This window comes from Podarcis tiliguerta (genome assembly GCF_965153285.1).
Source record: "Podarcis tiliguerta genome assembly, chromosome: 2".
Classification (NCBI taxonomy): domain Eukaryota; kingdom Metazoa; phylum Chordata; class Lepidosauria; order Squamata; family Lacertidae; genus Podarcis; species Podarcis tiliguerta.
Genome location: NC_139535.1, coordinates 17,358,578 through 17,376,568, shown reverse-complemented (window position 1 = coordinate 17,376,568; position 17,991 = coordinate 17,358,578). Strand labels below are relative to the sequence as shown.

General features: G+C 49.0%; 2 protein-coding genes across 7 annotated transcripts in view; both read right to left on the bottom strand.

Moving 5' to 3' along the window:
* Positions 1 to 3,674, bottom strand: part of MGAT1 (alpha-1,3-mannosyl-glycoprotein 2-beta-N-acetylglucosaminyltransferase) — a 44,931-nt gene extending 41,257 nt beyond the window's left edge. The window contains exons 1-3 of one of the 6 annotated variants that reach the window (XM_083426240.1): positions 3,410 to 3,465; positions 1,806 to 1,889; positions 1,316 to 1,421 (exon numbers count right to left, since the gene is read on the bottom strand). The gene's annotated coding sequence lies outside the window, so the exon portion shown is untranslated. Of the gene's footprint in view, positions 1 to 787; positions 911 to 1,315; positions 1,907 to 3,022; positions 3,267 to 3,409 lie in introns of those variants that run through there. The other 5 variants (XM_083426239.1, XM_083426236.1, XM_083426238.1 and 2 more) reach the window with 5 other exon arrangements.
* Positions 3,675 to 12,274: 8,600 nt separating this feature from the next.
* On the bottom strand, positions 12,275 to 13,912 carry LOC310670709 (carbohydrate sulfotransferase 6-like). Its single transcript, XM_083426403.1, has one exon. The coding sequence runs from the start codon at positions 13,791 to 13,793 to the stop codon at positions 12,648 to 12,650; it is 1,146 nt and encodes a 381-aa protein (XP_083282529.1). The 5' UTR covers positions 13,794 to 13,912; the 3' UTR covers positions 12,275 to 12,647.
* Positions 13,913 to 17,991: the final 4,079 nt, after the last annotated feature.

The window sequence follows — 17,991 nt, the reverse complement described above, 5'->3', positions numbered from 1 at the left end:
CAAACACCCAAGTAGCAAAATTTTATAATAAAAACATATTTAGATACTGTACCTCAGTCCCAAGCTTTGTTTAAGGCTCTGTATACTCTTACTAACACCTTGATTGGGACCGGTATCTCACGCTACTTCCTCCAGGTATACCTGTAGCTAGCTGGTCACCACCCCCTCAATCACCTTTCCCAGAAGGAATTATTAGAGACTGGGTAGCAATTTTCTAAAACCTCTGAACCCATGAAGACCTCTTCAAAAGGGGCCACACTACCACCTCTTTCAAGGCAGTGGGCATAACTACCTCCAATAGCAAGGCATTAACCACAATGGACCATCCAGTCATTACTTCCCACAAGACTTTACCAGCCAAGATTGACAGGGATAAAGAGGGTGCGTAGCCAGCCCCCTGTCAGGGGTTCCTACCCCTGAACAACAATGCTCAATAAGACTGAAATATTAACTTACAAAGGCCTTGTAATCTGAAGCATTCTGACAAGCATTCTATCCATATGCTGTGATTATTACTACCATTATAATACTGTGATTACAAAAATAATGATAGGATATATTGAAACTGAAATATAGATCTGGCTAAAGAAATAAGTACAATCACTCCATTAAGTCAATCTAGAAATATCTCATATCCAAACTAAATGAAGCCTCTAGATCAAATAAATTCAAATTACACCCAACACAACCATATGATAAAGAGAAACAAAGAAACGTATGATCAATGTGCCCAGCATATTTTAGCATATGTGTTCTCCAGCGAAAAGATTGCTTCAGAAATACATACCACATTTCTGGACATCTGTTCCTGCAATGATTATTTTTGTCCTTTCACAGGTCTCAGGCACTACATGCACAACTGGTCCCTGTCTCTGAATGACTGCAGTTAACCGATACAGGAAAGCACCCTGATCTACTACAGGGTGTATTCAAAAGGCCCTCACATCCTTCCTGTTGCAACAAGATTCAATTACTGCGAAGGGTTATGTGTGCCTAGCTAATTGGCAGTTCTACACCAAGTATAAATTGTGAAAGCCAAACAGATGCAAGCAAGTCTACTTAACTTACCTACTTTATTAGGAAAGAAATGGGTCACTACAGACATTAGGGACAAGAGGTACATGAAATCCTACCTACTCACATAACCTATCAAGCCCAGATTTCAACAGATTAAAGGTAAAAAACAAGGGGTAGGATTCATTCACTTCATACTTGCACTTTCATAACTGAACACATAGTGCATGACATCCAAACAGAATATGGTTACAGCGCAAAACAAGTGTAAGCTTTGAGTGAATTGCACCTAACTACTCACCTGGAAGGTGTCATATTGCCATAGATATAGGGTGGCCAGCCTAATGTTCTTCTCTCCTGGGGGAGGGGGGTCTCTTGGCACCCCCCTCCCCCTTCAAAGACTCCACCTTGAAGAAACAGTAGAGTGAGATAAGCCAGAAAAAGTCTTCTTTCTTCAATTTCTTACACAGACCCCACTGTGCTTAAAGGTAGGGGTGAAATGTTCCTGCAGCCTTAGCCACCACTAAAACAAATGGCAGCATGGTCTTCTGGTGCCAGGATAATCCCCTTCAAGTCTTTTTTAAGGCTCGTGTGGAATCTTCCATTTCACAGAGGGGAGGTTCAGTCTTCACAATTGATCATAAACTCCGCTACAGAAAACCCATGGAGCAAAGCACTCTCATTATCCTCAGTGTCTAGCTGTTCTTCTCAGTTGTCCTTAAGCCTGATTCCACATCTTTTAGTACTGTAGATTTTTTTTAGACACAATCTCAAAAAAGACAAGTTCTTGCTGGATTTAAATAATGCCAGTAGGATTCCCTGGCTGGAGGCACAACACTGCGTCGCCAATTGTTCTGGCCTCAGTCACCATGCCCCTGTGTAGCATATAAAACTGGATTAAAAACCTTCTGCCTTTCAAGCAACACATTCCTAAATAAGCCTTGATCACTACCACTAATAATAACAATTATTTATTTGTACCCTGTCCATCTGACTGGGTTGCCCCAGCCACTCTGGGTGGCTTCCAACACTTCTAAAAACATAATAAACACAGACTGAGACCAGAACTTTTCCCATGATAACTCTGTTGCTTCAAGCAAACACCACCCGGGAGGGCAGTCATCTAATCATTTCTCTAAAATGTAACCTCTTGCCCGACGCTGAAGGACAGATGGGACCGCTTGTCACACACCTTCCCTCGCATAGATTGCAGGGGTCACATAGTTAATTAGTGTTTTGATTTGTTGGAAGCTGCCCAGAGTGGCTGGGGGAGCCCAGTTAGATGGGTGGCTTATAAATAAACTCTTATTAATAATATAATATTATAAACAGGGCCATAATAATTTTCTTTATGAGGTACATTTCTAGCCCACCCTTTATCACAACGGATCCCAGCTCAAAATAAACACACACAGACATATATATATCTTGTGTGTGTGTGTGTGTATACAGTGGTACCTCGGGTTAAGTACTTAATTCGTTCCGGAGGTCCATTCTTAACCTGAAACTGTTCTTAACCTGAAGCACCACTGCTGCTACGCGATTTCTGTTCTCATCCTGAAGCAAAGTTCTCAACCCAAGGTACTATTTCTGGGTTAGCGGAGTCTGTAACCTGAAGTGTATGTAACCCGAGGCACCACTGTGTGTGCATGTATGTATATATACATATATATATATATGCACAAACACCAGTGCAGCTTTTAAGATTTGGGGCAGCTACTACCTGTGAGAGAAAACGATACTGGGCTACCCAGTACAATGGTACCTCGGGTTACATACGCTTCAGGTTACAGACTCCGCTAACCCAGAAATAGTGCTTCAGGTTAAGAACTTTGCTTCAGGATGAGAACAGAAATCATGCTCCAGTGGCACGGCAGCAGCAGGAGGCCCCATTAGCTAAAGTGGTACCTCATGTTAAGAATGGTTTCAAGTTAAAAACAGACCTCCAGAACGAATTAAGTACTTAACCCGAGGTACCCCTGTACCAGGCAGCCTATATTGTGAGGACAGTGCTGCTTATATGCGCCCTTACTGACCAGGGGAAGGGAGGTCCTATAGGGAAGAGGTCTCCCCTTTAAAAAGTCAAGTGACAGGGCCTTTCGCGGCTCCTTCTCTGCGCCGACCTCCCGGCCGACTGCGAGCAGCCCCTTCGCTTCCCTCAGGCTCGCTCCCTAAGCCCCGGCGCTACTAAATACGCGGAGAAATAGGGCGCGGGCCGGAGAAGGGCTGCCCTGCTCCCTCCCTCGTGTCCTTCGGTTCCCCCTCCCCTCCGTCCCTTCCCCTCCATACCCCTCCCGGTCCCTCTCTCCCCCGCCCGCCTCACTCTGGGGGGGCCCTGCGCTGCCCCCCAACTCCTCCGGCGAGAGGGGCGCCCCCCGCCTCCCCGCGCACTGACCGAGGGCAACGGCAGCAAACGGCAGCCAGCAGCAGAATTCCAGCCACTTCCGCCAGGCAGCGCCGGAAGCGAACCCATGGCAACCAGCCGTCCCGCCCCCCTCACCCCACCCGCTTTCGGATTGAGGCCACGCCTCCCTTCCCTCATGCGTGGGCGGAGACTGGAGGGCGGTTTCTTAAGGCGAGCCCGTCCTCGCCGGAGGCCACGCCCTCCTCCCTCCCTCCGCGCTCCGAACCAACACACGACTCGCAAGGCCGTTCGATCCGGCGCCGGCCACGCCCCGCTCGCCCTTGACCCGTCGCGTCAAAAGCGTCACCTCTTCCGTAAGGAGGGCCGGGGAAGCGCGGCGGGTGACGTCGCTCTCGCCTCAGAAATATGTATATTCATGCGCGCGCGCGCTTGAAAGGACGTAAAACGACGTAGGTAGGACTCTCGCCCCTCTCCTTTTCCTTTCCTCCAATCCGCCGCCCAGCAGCCCGCACCAGACACGCCCACATTTTGGGAACCCCTCCCTTCCAGCTTCCTACTTGGTTTCGAGGCTGGTTTTTCGCTCGAGTCGCGTCTCCGTCCGTGTGCCTCTTGCGCCCCCTGGCGGTTCAGAATAATCATTTGAAAACTAGAGCTTTCTTACATACAACGTCAATTGTCCCTAGAAGAACTCTGTGTTTGTATATCCAGTTGTGGCCGCATGGTGTATATGCCCATGCATACTAAACATTTACTGGCACGCATCAAGAGCCTCCATATTGTACCGATGGCACTGGCTCCCACTGTCCCTGGCATCTGTGTCCCTTCTCTCTCCTCCCTGCCTATCCATAAGGAATTCGAGAGAGACATCATGTCTCAGAGAGGACCACAATTTCTCTCAAACTGCAGACCCTCCAAGTATCCCTATTTTCCAGGTTCAGGTAGGTAGCCGTGTTGGTCTGACGCGTGCAAAATAAATAACAAAATTATATTTTTATTTATTTTCCAGGCAGGGACAGTCCTGGATTTATAGAAGCCATCCCAAGTTTCTGATTTAATCCCAGAATGTCCCACTTTTCCTTAAAGGTAAAGGGACCCCTGGCCATTAGGTCCAGTCGTGACTTGACTCTGGGGTTGCGGTGCTCATCTTGCTTTATTGGCTGAGGGAGCCAGTGTACAGCTTCCGGGTCATGTGGCCAGCATGACTAAGCCGCTTCTGGCGAACCAGAGCAGCCCACGGAAACGCCATTTACCTTCCCGCCAGAGCAGCCCACGGAAATGCCTTTTACCTTCCTGCCGGAGCGGTACCTATTTATCTACTTGCACTTTGACGTGCTTTCAAACTGCTAGGTTGCCAGGAGCAGGGACCGAGCAACAGGAGCTCACCCCGTCGCGGGGATTTGAACTGCCGACCTTCTGATCGGCAAGTCCTACGCTCTATGATTTAACCCACAGCGCCACCCGCGTCCCATCCTTTTTTCTTAGGACGTCCCTATTTTCATCGGAGAAATATTGGAGGGTATGGTAGGATGTCCCTGTTTTCATCGGAGAAACGTTGGAGGGTATGGAGTTATCCAACCTGGAGTCATCTGAAGGCAGCCCTGTATAGGGAAGTTAAAAATAAAATAAAAAAAGTTTTATCTTGTTTTTATATATGTTGGAAGCTGCCCAGATTGTCTGCGGTGTTTGACCTGCGTCTGCAAAGGTAGCAAGGCTCTGTACGGTGTGTTGCACATTGACACCTTCTTTAATAAAGTGCTAGAACTGGCCATTCTGGTGCTTTTGACATCCTTCTTTGGTTTCCCTGCATCAAACCACTCCCACAAGCCCTAGAGTCACCACCATCATGTAGACCTGGGACCCTAGAACACAGTTACATGCATAGGATTGCACTGTCAGTCTCTGACAAGTACAATCAAAAGATACAACTCTTAACACTGCATGGCATCAGATTAACAGAAATCTCACATCAACATGCTTATGTATTTATTGTTAGCTTCCTTTTCAAAATGCAACATTTCCCCAAGGTGGCTTATGATATTTGATAAAATCACTGGAAAGCATGTACAATATTAAAATAAGAAATGCAGCAATACAGAGCAGGTGGCAAGGAATATCAAGTTATTTCAAGCTTATTCCAGCACAAACACTCAAAACAGGGCTGCTAGAGATAGAAGGATCTACAGTATTTCGGTCCTCCCAGTTTCTCATTTTTCGAATCTTAAATTCAGTTCTCCACATCTTTGCCGCAAATTTGCGATTTATTTATTTTTTGCAAACAGTTCCCCCTAATATAACACATTTTGTATGCTTTTTTAAATTTTTACAAAAATATTCATTTTTTATGCACGCTTTCCCCATATAATCTGCATTTTAGTGAGCATTGGTTGGTTGGAAAAGTGCGCCACAGAATTCAGGTAACTGTGAATTTCAAAGGATGGCCTTGTTTTGGTTCTCACTTTGTTCCTCAGAACCGCCCCTCCCCCATTAACTAATTTTTAAATGTCCCCCAGGGACGAAAGTGAGATGTGGCCATAACTAGAAAAGCGGGACAGCTCAGGAATAAGAAGAGAAGCAGGGCGAAACCAAATTAGGGCTTGGCATGTTTCATGGATGTAGCCAGGATTTATGTTAGGGGGCAGACTTTATGCTGAGGGGAGCAGAACCCCAGTTAGATAAGTATTTTTATTGATTTAATTGACTGGGGGGGGCAGGCTGCCTCAGTCCCCCTTTGGCTATGCCCATAGGATGTTTGCTGCACAGGGATTGTTCCTGCTGTCCATTGGTCATATTTGTAAATGCAGGCCTGCCTCCGAGATATTGCGGGGTTCCATCCCTGACCCCCGCAATAAAGCGAATCTTGCAATAAAGCAAGTCGCATAGTTCCCCCCACCAGTGCATATAAAAGTTGTGTTTACACTATACTGTCTTCTGTTACGTGTGCAATAGCATTATGTTTTTTTAAAAAAACCAATGCATATACTTTAATTTAAAAAATACAGTGGTGCCCCGCAAGACGAATGCCTCGCAAGACGGAAAACCCGCAAGGCGAAAGGGTTTTCCGTTTGCAGAGGCGCTTCGCAAGACGAATTTCCCTATGGGGTTGCTTCGCAAGACAAAAATTGACGAAAAATTTCGAATTTTTTTTCGCTCCAAAACCCCTTTTTCTGAAGCGCTAAGCTGCTAAAAGCATTTTAGCAGCAAAACCGCTAATCCCTTAAGCCTTAAAAAGCCGTTTTTAGCCCTTAAATTGTCAATAGCGCTAATAGCGCTAATCCGCTAATGGGCTTGCTTCGCAAGACGAAAAAACCGCAAGACGAAAAGACTCGCGGAACGGATTCTTTTCGTCTTGCGAGGCACCACTGTACTTTATTGCTAAAAAATGGTAACCGTCATCTGAGCCTTCAGCAAGTCAGGATCTTTTTGCTGATGGAGGGTCTTGGCTTGATGTTGATGGATGCTGACTCCTCCAGCCCTTCATTTTGTGTGTGTTTTCTAAAAGCCATATCTGCGAAGCGCAATAAAGCGCTTCCAACATAGAGCTGGAAGGGACCATGAGGTCCAACCCCTTGCAATGGAGGAATCTTCCGTCCCACTTGGGGCTTAAACCTGCAACCCTGAGATTCAAAGAGTCTCATGCTCTACCAGCTGAGCTATGGAGGCTGCTCATTAAAATGAGGTATGCCTGCAATGCAGGCACCCCCAAACTTGGCCCTCTGGCTGTTTTGGGACTACAACTCCCATCATCCCTAGCTAACAGGACCAGTGGTCAGGGATGATGGGAATGGTAGTCCCAAAACAGCTGGAGGGCCGAGTTTGTAGATACCTGCTGTAATGTGTTGAGAAGGAGCCTGATGCAGGGAAATTTGCAGCTGAACGTACAATATTCTGTTTTGTAAAATGAATTTTAAAAAAGGCAAAGGACCCCTGGACAGTTAAGTCCAGCCAAAGGCAACTATGGGGTTGCGGCGCTCATCTCGCTTTCAGGCCGAAGGAGCCAGTGTTTGTCCACAGACAGCTTTCCGGGTCATGTGGCCAGCAGGACTAAATCACTTCTGGTGCAATGGAACGACATGACGGAAACCAGAGCTCATGGAAAACACCATTTACCTTCCCGCCACAGCAATACCTATTTATCTACTTGCATTGGTGTCCTTTTGAACTGCTAGGCAGGCAGGAGCTGGGACCGAGCAACGGGAGCAATGGGGATTCAAACCTCCGACCTTCTGATAGGCATGCCCAAGAGGCTCAGTGATTTAGACTGCAGTGCCAACTGCATCCCTGTTTGTAGCAATAGTCCTTCTTTGCAATGGTGAACTTAAAGTTGCCATCTAGTAGTCCCTATTAGCAGGGACACGTGGGTGGCGCTGTGGGTTAAATCTCAGAGCCTAGGACTTGCCGATCAGAAGGTTGGCAGTTCAAATCCCCGGGACGGGGTGAGCTCCCGTTGCTCGGTCCCTGCTCCTGCCCACCTAGCAGTTCGAAAACACGTCAAAGTGCAAGTAGGTAAATAGGTACCGCTCCAGCGGGAAGGTAAACGGTGTTTCCGTGCACTGCTCTGGTTCACCAGAAGCGGCTTAGTCATGCTGGCCACATGACCTGGAAGCTGTATGCCGGCTCCCTTGGCCAATAAAGCGAGATGAGCACCGCAACCCCAGAGTCGGCCACGACTGGACCTAATGGTCAGGGGTCCCTTTAGTAGTCATTGGCTCTGGCGCCACCTACTGTTGGGCTCCCTGCCCACCACCCTACCAGTTTCAATGGACATCAGCCAACAAACGGGCATATGTCTAGCTGGGCGGGCGGGCAGGTTAGTGGCAGCAGCAGGGGATGGGGAAGGGAGTTGTTGCCTTCTTAGAGGCATCTAGTTAGCCGTTGTGGAAAGTTAGGCTGTTTCTTTACCAGAGGGACATTTTGTGTGGTTGCACAGAGCCCCACAAGGGATGCAGCCACAGTGTGTTTGCCCTCTCTCAAAAAGGAAAACAAAAATTGGCACAGGTTTCTCTACTCGGATATGGGAGAGAGCCTCTAACAAGACAGGTGTTTTTAATTGGACGGATGATTGCTAGCAGACGCTTTTGCATGGAAAAGTCAGACTGGCTTCTTCCCAGTGAACCCGTAGAGCGATACCAGAGTTTGCAGTGGCCCATGAAACCAAAAGCTTAGTCTCAGCTATTATTCTTCGTTAACTATGTACTGTGTGCATTTTGCAGTTCTGGGGATATTGTTTTTAAAGCCGTTTGACAAACTTCCTTTGGATCAATGGGCGGGAACAGCTTTTGTCTGTGGGGCTTTTTAGTTTAGAGAAAAGACAACAAAGGAGGGGTTGATGGGGAGAGATGCGTTTCTAAATCTATTTGTGGTTGTTGGGCAGAGGAGGGGTGCAGGAGAGAGAATGCCTTCCTTCCTTCCTTCCTGCCTTCCTTCCTTCCTTCCCTCCTTCAAAATCCTAGGCAGCCAACTGGCACAAAAAGATGGCATTTCTTATGTGTAATGGTCACACCACCACCATTCATTTAAAGCACGTTTGAAGGGCCTGGCTTCTCCCAAAGAATTATGGGAACTGTAGTTTGTCAAGTAGTTTGAGAGGAGCCCAGACCCCACGTGATTGGAGGGATCCCCGGCCACGTCACCCCCTGGCCAGCCAATTGGCTCTGGGGGGTGTGGCCTGCCTGGCTGGGGATCTCCCTCTTTCCCCACCTATCAGCTGTTCCTGTTTCCCACCCTCCGCCCTTTAAGGTTTTCGTTCCTTGACCTTGCTATGGATCTTGGTTGGTCACTGTTGAGGGGCCTGGTAGGAATTTTTCCACTTGGCAAATTGGCACCTGCCATTTGGTTTTTCGCCTACCTCGTAGCAAATCGTCACAACTTTTTTGGTATTGGCGGTTAGGCATTGGTAAGGGTATTGTTTTGTAGATGGAAGAGGGGAGGAAGCGCCATCACCTGCCCCGCATATTGAAGGGTAGTCCGATAAAGGATTCTGGGGGGTGTGGCCCAGCCCAAAGCCTATGGAGGTGAGGGCCTAAGGCACGCCCCCAGGTGGTGACCCCAGGGGAGCTCCTAGTTGATGTGCATCAGCAGGACTCCCCCTACTGGTGGTTAACCCTTCCCGGACTTCAAGCGGACGGGCTGAAGCCGGATATAGTCGGTTAGGACCAATGCCTAAGCCAATACTGCTCATCACCTGTAATCAATAAAGTTGTGGCCTTATTTAGCCCATTAACCTTAATAATTGTGTCATGTGTCTTTATTTCCACTGGGGGGGACGGGAACTCGCCACGCAAATGGCACCTCCAAGTCCAGCGACGACTCAGCTTCTTCATTAGGGATGGTCAATCTGTGGCCTTTGAGATGTTTTTGGGCTCCGACTCTCATCAGCCCCAGCCAGCATAGTCATGGGTGACAGGAGTTGTAGTGTAACAACATCTGGCCGGCCCCAGCTCTAACCTGCATGCTAGGAACAAAGAGCATCACTCTTTGGGGATGCCCAGAACCTTCCGGCTGGCCAGATGGGTCTTGGTTGGACCCAACAGGGCAAGTCTTCATGTTCTTTTAAAGCAGAGGCTCGTGGTTGGATGATTGTGGTATGAAGGAAGGGAGGGACCTCCCTGGACCTTTATAGCAGAGGGCTGAGAGGGCCCTGTAGTCTTTCAGATGTTGCTGGGCAACTCCCATCATCTCTGACCATTGGTCATGCTGGCTGGGGTGGATGGCAGATGGAGGCCAGCAACGTTGGAGGGGGCTGGACTAGATGACCCCAGGGGTCTCTTCTGACTCTGTAATTCTATAAATATCTGCAATCCCTTTGGAGGAACCTTCTGGGGGGACCACATGCCAGTTTCTGGGCAGGGCCAAATGCAAAAGTGGGGGGTGCGATGGATGTTATTTTTGTCCTTTGTACAGTGGGCGACTTCCTTCACAGTCAAACACCCCTCTCTGTGTTCCATCAGGCAAGCAGGAGCAGGGTTCAAGGAGCAAATAACAACAACAACAACAACAACAACAAAAACAAACAAACAAACAACTTTTATTTATATCCTGCATCCTGCCCTCCGCGGCTGAAGTTGGGCTCAGGGCAGCTAACATCAAATATATAACATTAGTATAAAATCAAACAATGATTAAATTACCTCCTAAAAAAGGTCAAAATCTAATTAAAATCTAATTAGATGGCTTTCCGCAGGGTTAGGGTTGGGAACAGTAAGTGCTCATTGGCCCAACTGTTTACGCTGATCTTATATGGGCCTGTGAGAATGCTGAGAGGCCTCTTTCATATTAGTTCTTATACAAAAAGAAAAGGGGAGTCAGGCTGAGCCCTGACCAAAGGCCTGGCGGAACAACTCCATCTTGCAGGCCCTGTGGAAAGATGTCAAATCCCACAGGGCCCTGATCTCTTGTGGCAGAGCATTCCACCAGGCCGGGGCCAAGGCCAAAAAGGCCCTGGCCCTGGTTGAGGCCAGCCTAATCTCTCTGAGGCCCGGGATCTCCAAGGCGTTATTATTTATAGACCGTAAGGTCCTCCGTGGGGCGTACCAGGAGAGGCGGTCTCGTAGGTACGAGGGTCCTAGGCCGTATAGGGCTTTAAAGGAAGCGGGAGAAGGGTGTGGCTCAGGAGGGCGTGCCCTGGGGAGAGTTCCAAGGGCCAGATGGAGAACCAGAGGGGGCCAAATCTAAGGTTCCCCATTCCTGCTTTAACAGGATCCTGAGGCACAGGAATTGAACAGGACATGCTTCCCCCACCCTCTCACCCCTTGTTCTCATGCCAGGAAAAGATTCAGCCGCTTGATTTCTCCAGATTAAAGTAGCCTACGACAACGTGGCAGAAACCTGAACATGGAGGCTGCAGGGGATGTTCTTCTGGAAAGCACTCAAATGTGGTTCTTCAGTTGTGTGTACATATAAGGGAGTCTCTGCTGTTTCGGAGTGCCTGCTTCAGTTTTGGAACCCGTTCAGTGTCAAGAGAGAGCAGCTAAACTACCCGTGAGTAAGCTTTCCCTGGCAGGCTTCCCAAAGCAGCATGGGTTTAAGGGTTCTTCTGGCGGACAAGGAAAGTACCTACAGAAAGGAAGGAAGGAGCAGTTTCCCCAGAAGCCACTCCTTTCCATATGCTCCATAGGTTTGCATCCAATGAAGGAGGTGTTTTGTCTCCCGCTTGGACTACTGCAACACGCTCTATGTGGGGCTACCTTTGAAGGTGACCCGGAAACTGCAACTAATCCAGAATGCGGCAGCTAGACTGGTGTCTGGGAGTGGCCGCCAAGACCACATAACACCGGTCCTGAGAGACCTGCATTGGCTCCCAGTATGTTTCTGAGCACAATTCAAAGTGTTGGTGCTGACCTTTAAAGCCCTAAACAGCCTCGGCCCAGTATACCTGAAGGAGCGTCTCCACCCCCATCATTCAGCCCAGACACTGAGGTCCAGCTCTGAGGGCCTTCTGGCAGTTCCCTCACTGCAAAAAGTGAGGTTACAGGGAACCAGGCAGAGGGCCTTCTCGGTAGTGGCACCCACCCTGTGAAACAACCTCCCATCAGATGTCAAGGAAATAAAAAACTATCCGACTTTTAGAAGACATCTGAAGGCAGCTCTGTTCAGGGAAACTTTTAATGTTTGAAGTTTTATTCTGTTTTTATTGTTCTGTTGAAAGCCACCCAGAGTGGTTGGGGAAACCCTGCCAGATGGCCCGGGTAGAAATAATAATAATAATAATAATAATAATAATAATCCTACAGAAGCTCCTGCCACAATAAATATGTTAGGCTGGTCTTTAGATTGTCACAGAGATCTTGGCTTGCTTTTGCGATGGCAGAATTAGTGTGGTGTTGAAGGAAAAAAATCTGTATTTTCAACCATTCTCCATCAATTAATGAGATGAGAACTTGTGTCTGAAAATGGAGGGGCTTTTTAAGATTAGGAAGTGCAGGCAGCCAGGGTGGCTGCAAGTGCTGGAGAAACAGAAGGGGAAAACACACACAGCACCCTCAGCCACCCACCTCCCAACAACAAGGTACTCTGAAAATCCTGCACCCACCAAAATGTGAATGGAATTTCCATGTGCCGTGAGAATGAATGAGAACCTCTTTCACAGAGGAATAAAACTTCGGAGGAAATTGGAGGACAGATTGCAGCACATTACCATTGTAGAATATAGTGGGCATTCTTTGGGCAAATATCTCCAGAGATATCCCCCAGTGTAAGGTGAGGCTGTGGCTATGGGGTTCCATTTCACCCTTCCTCTTCTCCCTTGCTTTATAGCCCATCTGCATGGGACTTAATTTTTTCCCCTGGGAAGGACAAGGTCTTTCGTCAAATCTCTCTGCTCCTCCTCTGACGCAGCTGGCTTGTAGCCAAAGACTTCCATGGCTTCCTTGCAGATGCTTTGAACGTCTTGGACCTTCTGGAAGCTGAGGTGCTTCCTCCAAGCTTGGGAAGCCACCTTGGCATTTTTCTGTATCTCCAAGGGGTCCACGCTGGAGATGCCAGGCTTCTGGTCACTGTTGGCGGTGGGCCAGTGAGTTATGTTGTAGACCCAGGACTCGAGCCTATGGGAGGAAGTCAGGCCTGTGAACCGGTACCACTTGGCCAGGTGCTCCAGAGGGTCCCTCACCAGGTCTTCATACCGTGTCAGGAGGTATCGCCCCCTCAAGGCCGGAGGCATGCGGTGCAAGGCCGTGAGGTACATTTCGGCCTGGGCGCGGCAGACCCTATGCATGACTCCGAGGGTGCTGGGAGTGCCGTTGATGGCGTTGCCGATGACCAGGTCATCAAGGTGAAGAGACACGGCCTGGCGGGATGCGTACACGGCACGAGGGTCCCTGACCAAGTGGATCACCCGGAGGCGGAGGGAGGGATCTGTCAGGAGCGGGTAAAGCGCTTCCATCTGGAAGAAGCGGACGGCTTTCACCACCACGTGGCTGTAGGTGGCACAGGCCTCAGAAATCTTCTCAAAGGGCATTTGGCCACACCGGGACTTGCACTCCTTCACCCCGATGATGTCAGAGCGTCGGAAGGCCTCGCAGGCCGGAGGGGAGCAGAGTGCCCTGCTCATGGGCCACATGAAGAGCTGGTAGACCATGCTGGGATCCTCGATGTAGGCAAGGAGGGCCCCCATGTCGCAGAGGAAGACGGAGCGCAGCAAGTCCCTCAGGGGCCCCTGGAGGAGTTCGGGGCTGGCCCAGGGCAGGCGATGCCACACGTGCTTGGCTGGCTCCATCATGTAGAAGACCGAGGGGTTCTGGCTGAAGAGCTGCCCTGCGAAGGTCGAGCCGGAACGCCAGCTGGAAAGGATCAGCACATGGGTCTGGGTGGGAGCTGAGACTCCTTCCTGGGGCCCGAGCCTTCTCCAGGATGAGAACAAGAGGAGCAGCAGCAGCGCCGAGACAATGAGAAACTGGGCGGTGTTGATTCTGATGAGCATTTTTGCTGGTGGAAGAGAGGGACCTGCAGGTGAGAGGCGGAACAAGAGTTAGAGACATATGGGGGGGGGCTTGCAACAAAATGTTGCAGTGTGGAGTGCTTTGCAATTGGAGGATCCAGGCAATCGATTTCACTCACCCCTCCCCGATTTTCCTCTTTGCCCTCCTCTGTCAGCCAACCAGCATTCCATGCACACTGAGCATGCTCAGTTTCCATTGGACTGTTTTGGGGTTCCCCTTCTGTTTAGGTCAATAAAAGAGGTTTAAAGACTGTCTGAAGGCATATCTAAAAAAATGTAGTATATACACTGGCAACTGGGGAAACACTGGCCTGTGAGCGCTCCAATTGGAGAAGAGCCTTTACCAAAGGTGTCATGGGCTTTGAAGACACTCGAACTCAGGATGAAAGTGAGAAACGTGCTAAGAGGAAGGCATGCTTGGCAAATCCACACCGTGATCAACTCCTGCCCGGAAACCAATGTCCCCACTGTGGAAGGACGTGTGGGTCCAGAATTGGCCTCCACAGTCACTTTTGGAGTCATTGTTAAAACCATGTTTATGGAAGACAATCTTACTCGGCTACTAGTGATCGCTGAAGAAGCAGATGCAGAAGCAGCAGCAGCAGAAGAAGAAGAAGAAGAAAGTGGTTTCTCCATTTTGAGCTGGGAGGGTTTACTAATCGACACATTTATGCCCTGTGACAGATACAGTGGTACCTCGGCTTACAGAAATAGTACCTCGGGTTAAGAACTTTGCTTCAGGATGAGAACAGAAATCGTGCGGCGGCAGCGGGAGGCCCCATTAGCTAAAGTGGTACCTCAGGTTAAGAACAGTTTCAGGTTAAGAACAGACCTCCAGAATGAATTAAGTTCTTAACCCGAGGTACCACTGTACATTGAAATGATTTCTGTGGCCACATTTCACTTTTGTCCCTAGGGGACATTTAAACATAACATTATCAGTGCAGACCAGAATAGGACAATGAGATGGTTTTCTCTCTACCCTTTGGATATCTACATGTCTCTTCCTGTGTTCCTTCCTTCCAACAATGTCAGCAGTAAACCACCCTGAGCAAGTTGGCGTTTACTCTTTATTATCAAAAACCGGATCTGCATGATCTCGTCTTTCTCCTACTTAGACTTTTGAGTCCCCCCCCCCCACCACCTAAAATAGTGCAGCAATGACTAAAGGTCTGTCTCTACTTTTCCTGGGATAGATAAGGGAGCCAGTTTTACCTTCTGTTGCAGCTGCCTCTACCTCTCTCAGATGGCTTTTGTTCCTGTTTGAAGAATGAAGCTCCCCTTGAAGAGGACTATTGCGTCTTTCTCTCCCTCTCTGTGTGCTCAAAGGGTGTACTCAGCCCTGGAGGAAAATGATAATCTGGGGCCATTCAGGAAAAACAAACAAGAATGCTCCGGGCATCTTCAAAACAATGTCTGGAACAGCTACAAAAACAAAAAAAACCCTATCAGTGTCACCCATAAAAGGAAGTATCTTGGTTTCTAATATCTAGAGGGCCATGGGTTATGGGAACAGTTCAATATTGGTCTTTCCTGCCCATCCTCTACATGCCCTCAGTCTAAGGTAAAGGTAAAGGGACCCCTGACCATTAGGTCCAGTCGTGACCGACTCTGGGGTTGCGGCACTCATCTCGCTTTATTGGCCGAGGGAGCCGGCGTACAGCTTCCGGGTCATGTGGCCAGCATGACTAAGCCGCTTCTGGCGAACCAGAGCAGTGCACGGAAATGCCGTTTACCTTCCCGCCAGAGGGGTACCTATTTACAGTATCTACTTGCGCTTTGACTTGCTTTCAAACTGCTAGATTGGCAGGAGCAGGGACCAAGCAACGGGAGCTCACCCCATCACGGGGATTCGAACTGCCAACCTTCTGATCAGCAAGTCCTAGGCTCTGTGGTTTAACCCACAGCGCCACCCATGTCCCCCTCAGTCTAAGGTATCCAGGTGCAAAAGAGGACAAGGGGTTCCTGCACCTTTAGCAGTTGCGCTGAAGATTATTAAAGGTGCAAGAGCGCAGTTCTCTATTTCGCATCTGGCCATCCTAGGTGGTTGCAGCTGGGGATGTCCAACGAAAAGAGAAACAGGAAACTTCGGACGCCTGCGGATTTGTCCCATATCTAGAATGGAAATCAATCGAGCAAATACAATCGGTATCTATTATTCAGACCTGAACCCGAGGTTCTCCCCGCCCCTACTTAAGAGCTGCATTATCAGGGGACATTTTCTCCATCGCTCCATGCAGTCCTTGAAGGTGCTGGAGTTTTTCTGGGTACTTGTAGAAGTGCCGGCTCCCCTATGGATTCCCTGAAACTTTGCTGCAACACTCTCTGACTTTGTTACTTCTTGGCTCTCCCTTTGGGGCTCATCAAGAGACTCCCGCTTGCTAAAGAACTGAATGCTTGTTTACAGTCTCCGTTCTCATAAATAGCAAGCGGCATTAAGAAGAAACAGGGCTCTCCGGTGTTGCCATCCCCAACAGAGAGACACTAACAAGGCCCACTGTGCCACATGGTGGCAATTAATGAGGAATGGTGGGGTGCAATGATGGCTTCCAGTAGGGACCAGGATCCCTCGGACGGCATTTCACTCCCAGCTCATTCAACCTTCTTTATAGACAGTGATGGCCTAAGCAGACATGGCTCTGGAGACCTGTCATTGGACCGCCAACATCTCAGATATTAATTTAATAGGAGAAGAGACACTGGGGGGTATGTTTGTTAACTCCTTCCTGTTGTGCTGTTTCTGCAGCCTAAATCGCCATTGTTGATGCTGCAGATACCCGTCTTTTTAGTCCATGGAGCTGTTTAGATCAGTGAAGTAAAGGAGGGCAGGAATGGGCAATCTCTAGCTCCCCCCCCCACACACACTTGTTGAAGGCCACGTTCATGCAGGGCCCACATGCCACAGAATCATTGAATTATGCAGTTGGAAGGAACTCTGAGTGTCATCCTAGTCTAACCCTCTGGAACGCAGGAATTTCAACCAAAGCATCCATGCATGACAGGTGGCCATCAAACCTCCACTTTGAAACCTCCAAGGAAGGAGAAGCCACCACCTCCTGAGTAGCCTACAGTCTTTTAGGCGCCATACTTAAAATCATTTTACACCCTTGGGCTTTTGGCAGCTTATGATATGTCTGGGGTCCTGAGACTGCGGCCTTTGTATGTGTTTCCTAAGGACATACTGGAGATATTTAAATGCACCTCCTCAAATTTGGGGAGCGGGGAGGAGGGAGAAACCTGGCAGATGAAAGTCAAGGCACTTACAAATGGCTTGTTTTGTTGAGCCTTCATCCTGCTTTATTTGCAGGGAGATTAGACCATGTTGGCTATTTAGTGAGCATTCATCCTGATTTGTTTGCCGGGAGGTCAGATGATGCTGTGTCAAAGCAAGTGTTAACCCACACTTCCCCTTTTGCCTTTCCAAATCTGTCAGATGATGATGTCGTTGCTCAAGAGCAAACAGGCAAGACTCCGACCTGCCTTTTCCAAGCTTTATTCTTAGTGCAAAATATTTACAGTGAAGAGCGTCACAAGTTCATGTCTGGCTCAGTCACTAGCAGAATCTGGGAGTGGTCCGTCCTTGTACCTCCCCCAGCATAACAGTCGCTTGATCCCCAACCTTCTCCTCCCCTCCCTGCGCCGAAACCTACTGCACAGAGTGGGCGCTGGCGAAGAGGTGCTTCCCTTCTCTCCAGCTTGCTCAGGGTCAGTGTTGAGGCTCTCCCTAGCACCCCCTGGTCCCACCATCTCCTCCCCGCTGGAGGTGGGGCTTTCCTCCTCACCAGAGGAGGAACTGCGTCGCAAGACTTTTGGAGGTTCCCTATAACACAACTGCCCTTCAACCTCTCGCGTCTGGGCTGATGGCAGTTCCCTGACAAAATCCATTCTGGGTCTTCCTTCTGGACTCTGGAGCAAATTAGTGGGGAGATGAAAGGGAGGGGAGTTTTGTTGCGCAAGCGGAAATCCTTGCACAAACGGAACAGGGTGGTTGGCGACGACCCCACAGAGTTCCCTAAACGCAACACATTGCAGTTATAACTATGGTGCTGCTTCCAGATGGATGCTTACCCAGGGATTGGTGCTTCTCATCTATGCAAAAATATTTTTGAAGTGTAGATGCCATCAAAACACCAGTCCAGGAGAACTGCAAGTCCAGTTACAGAAGTTCAGCTGAGGCTGT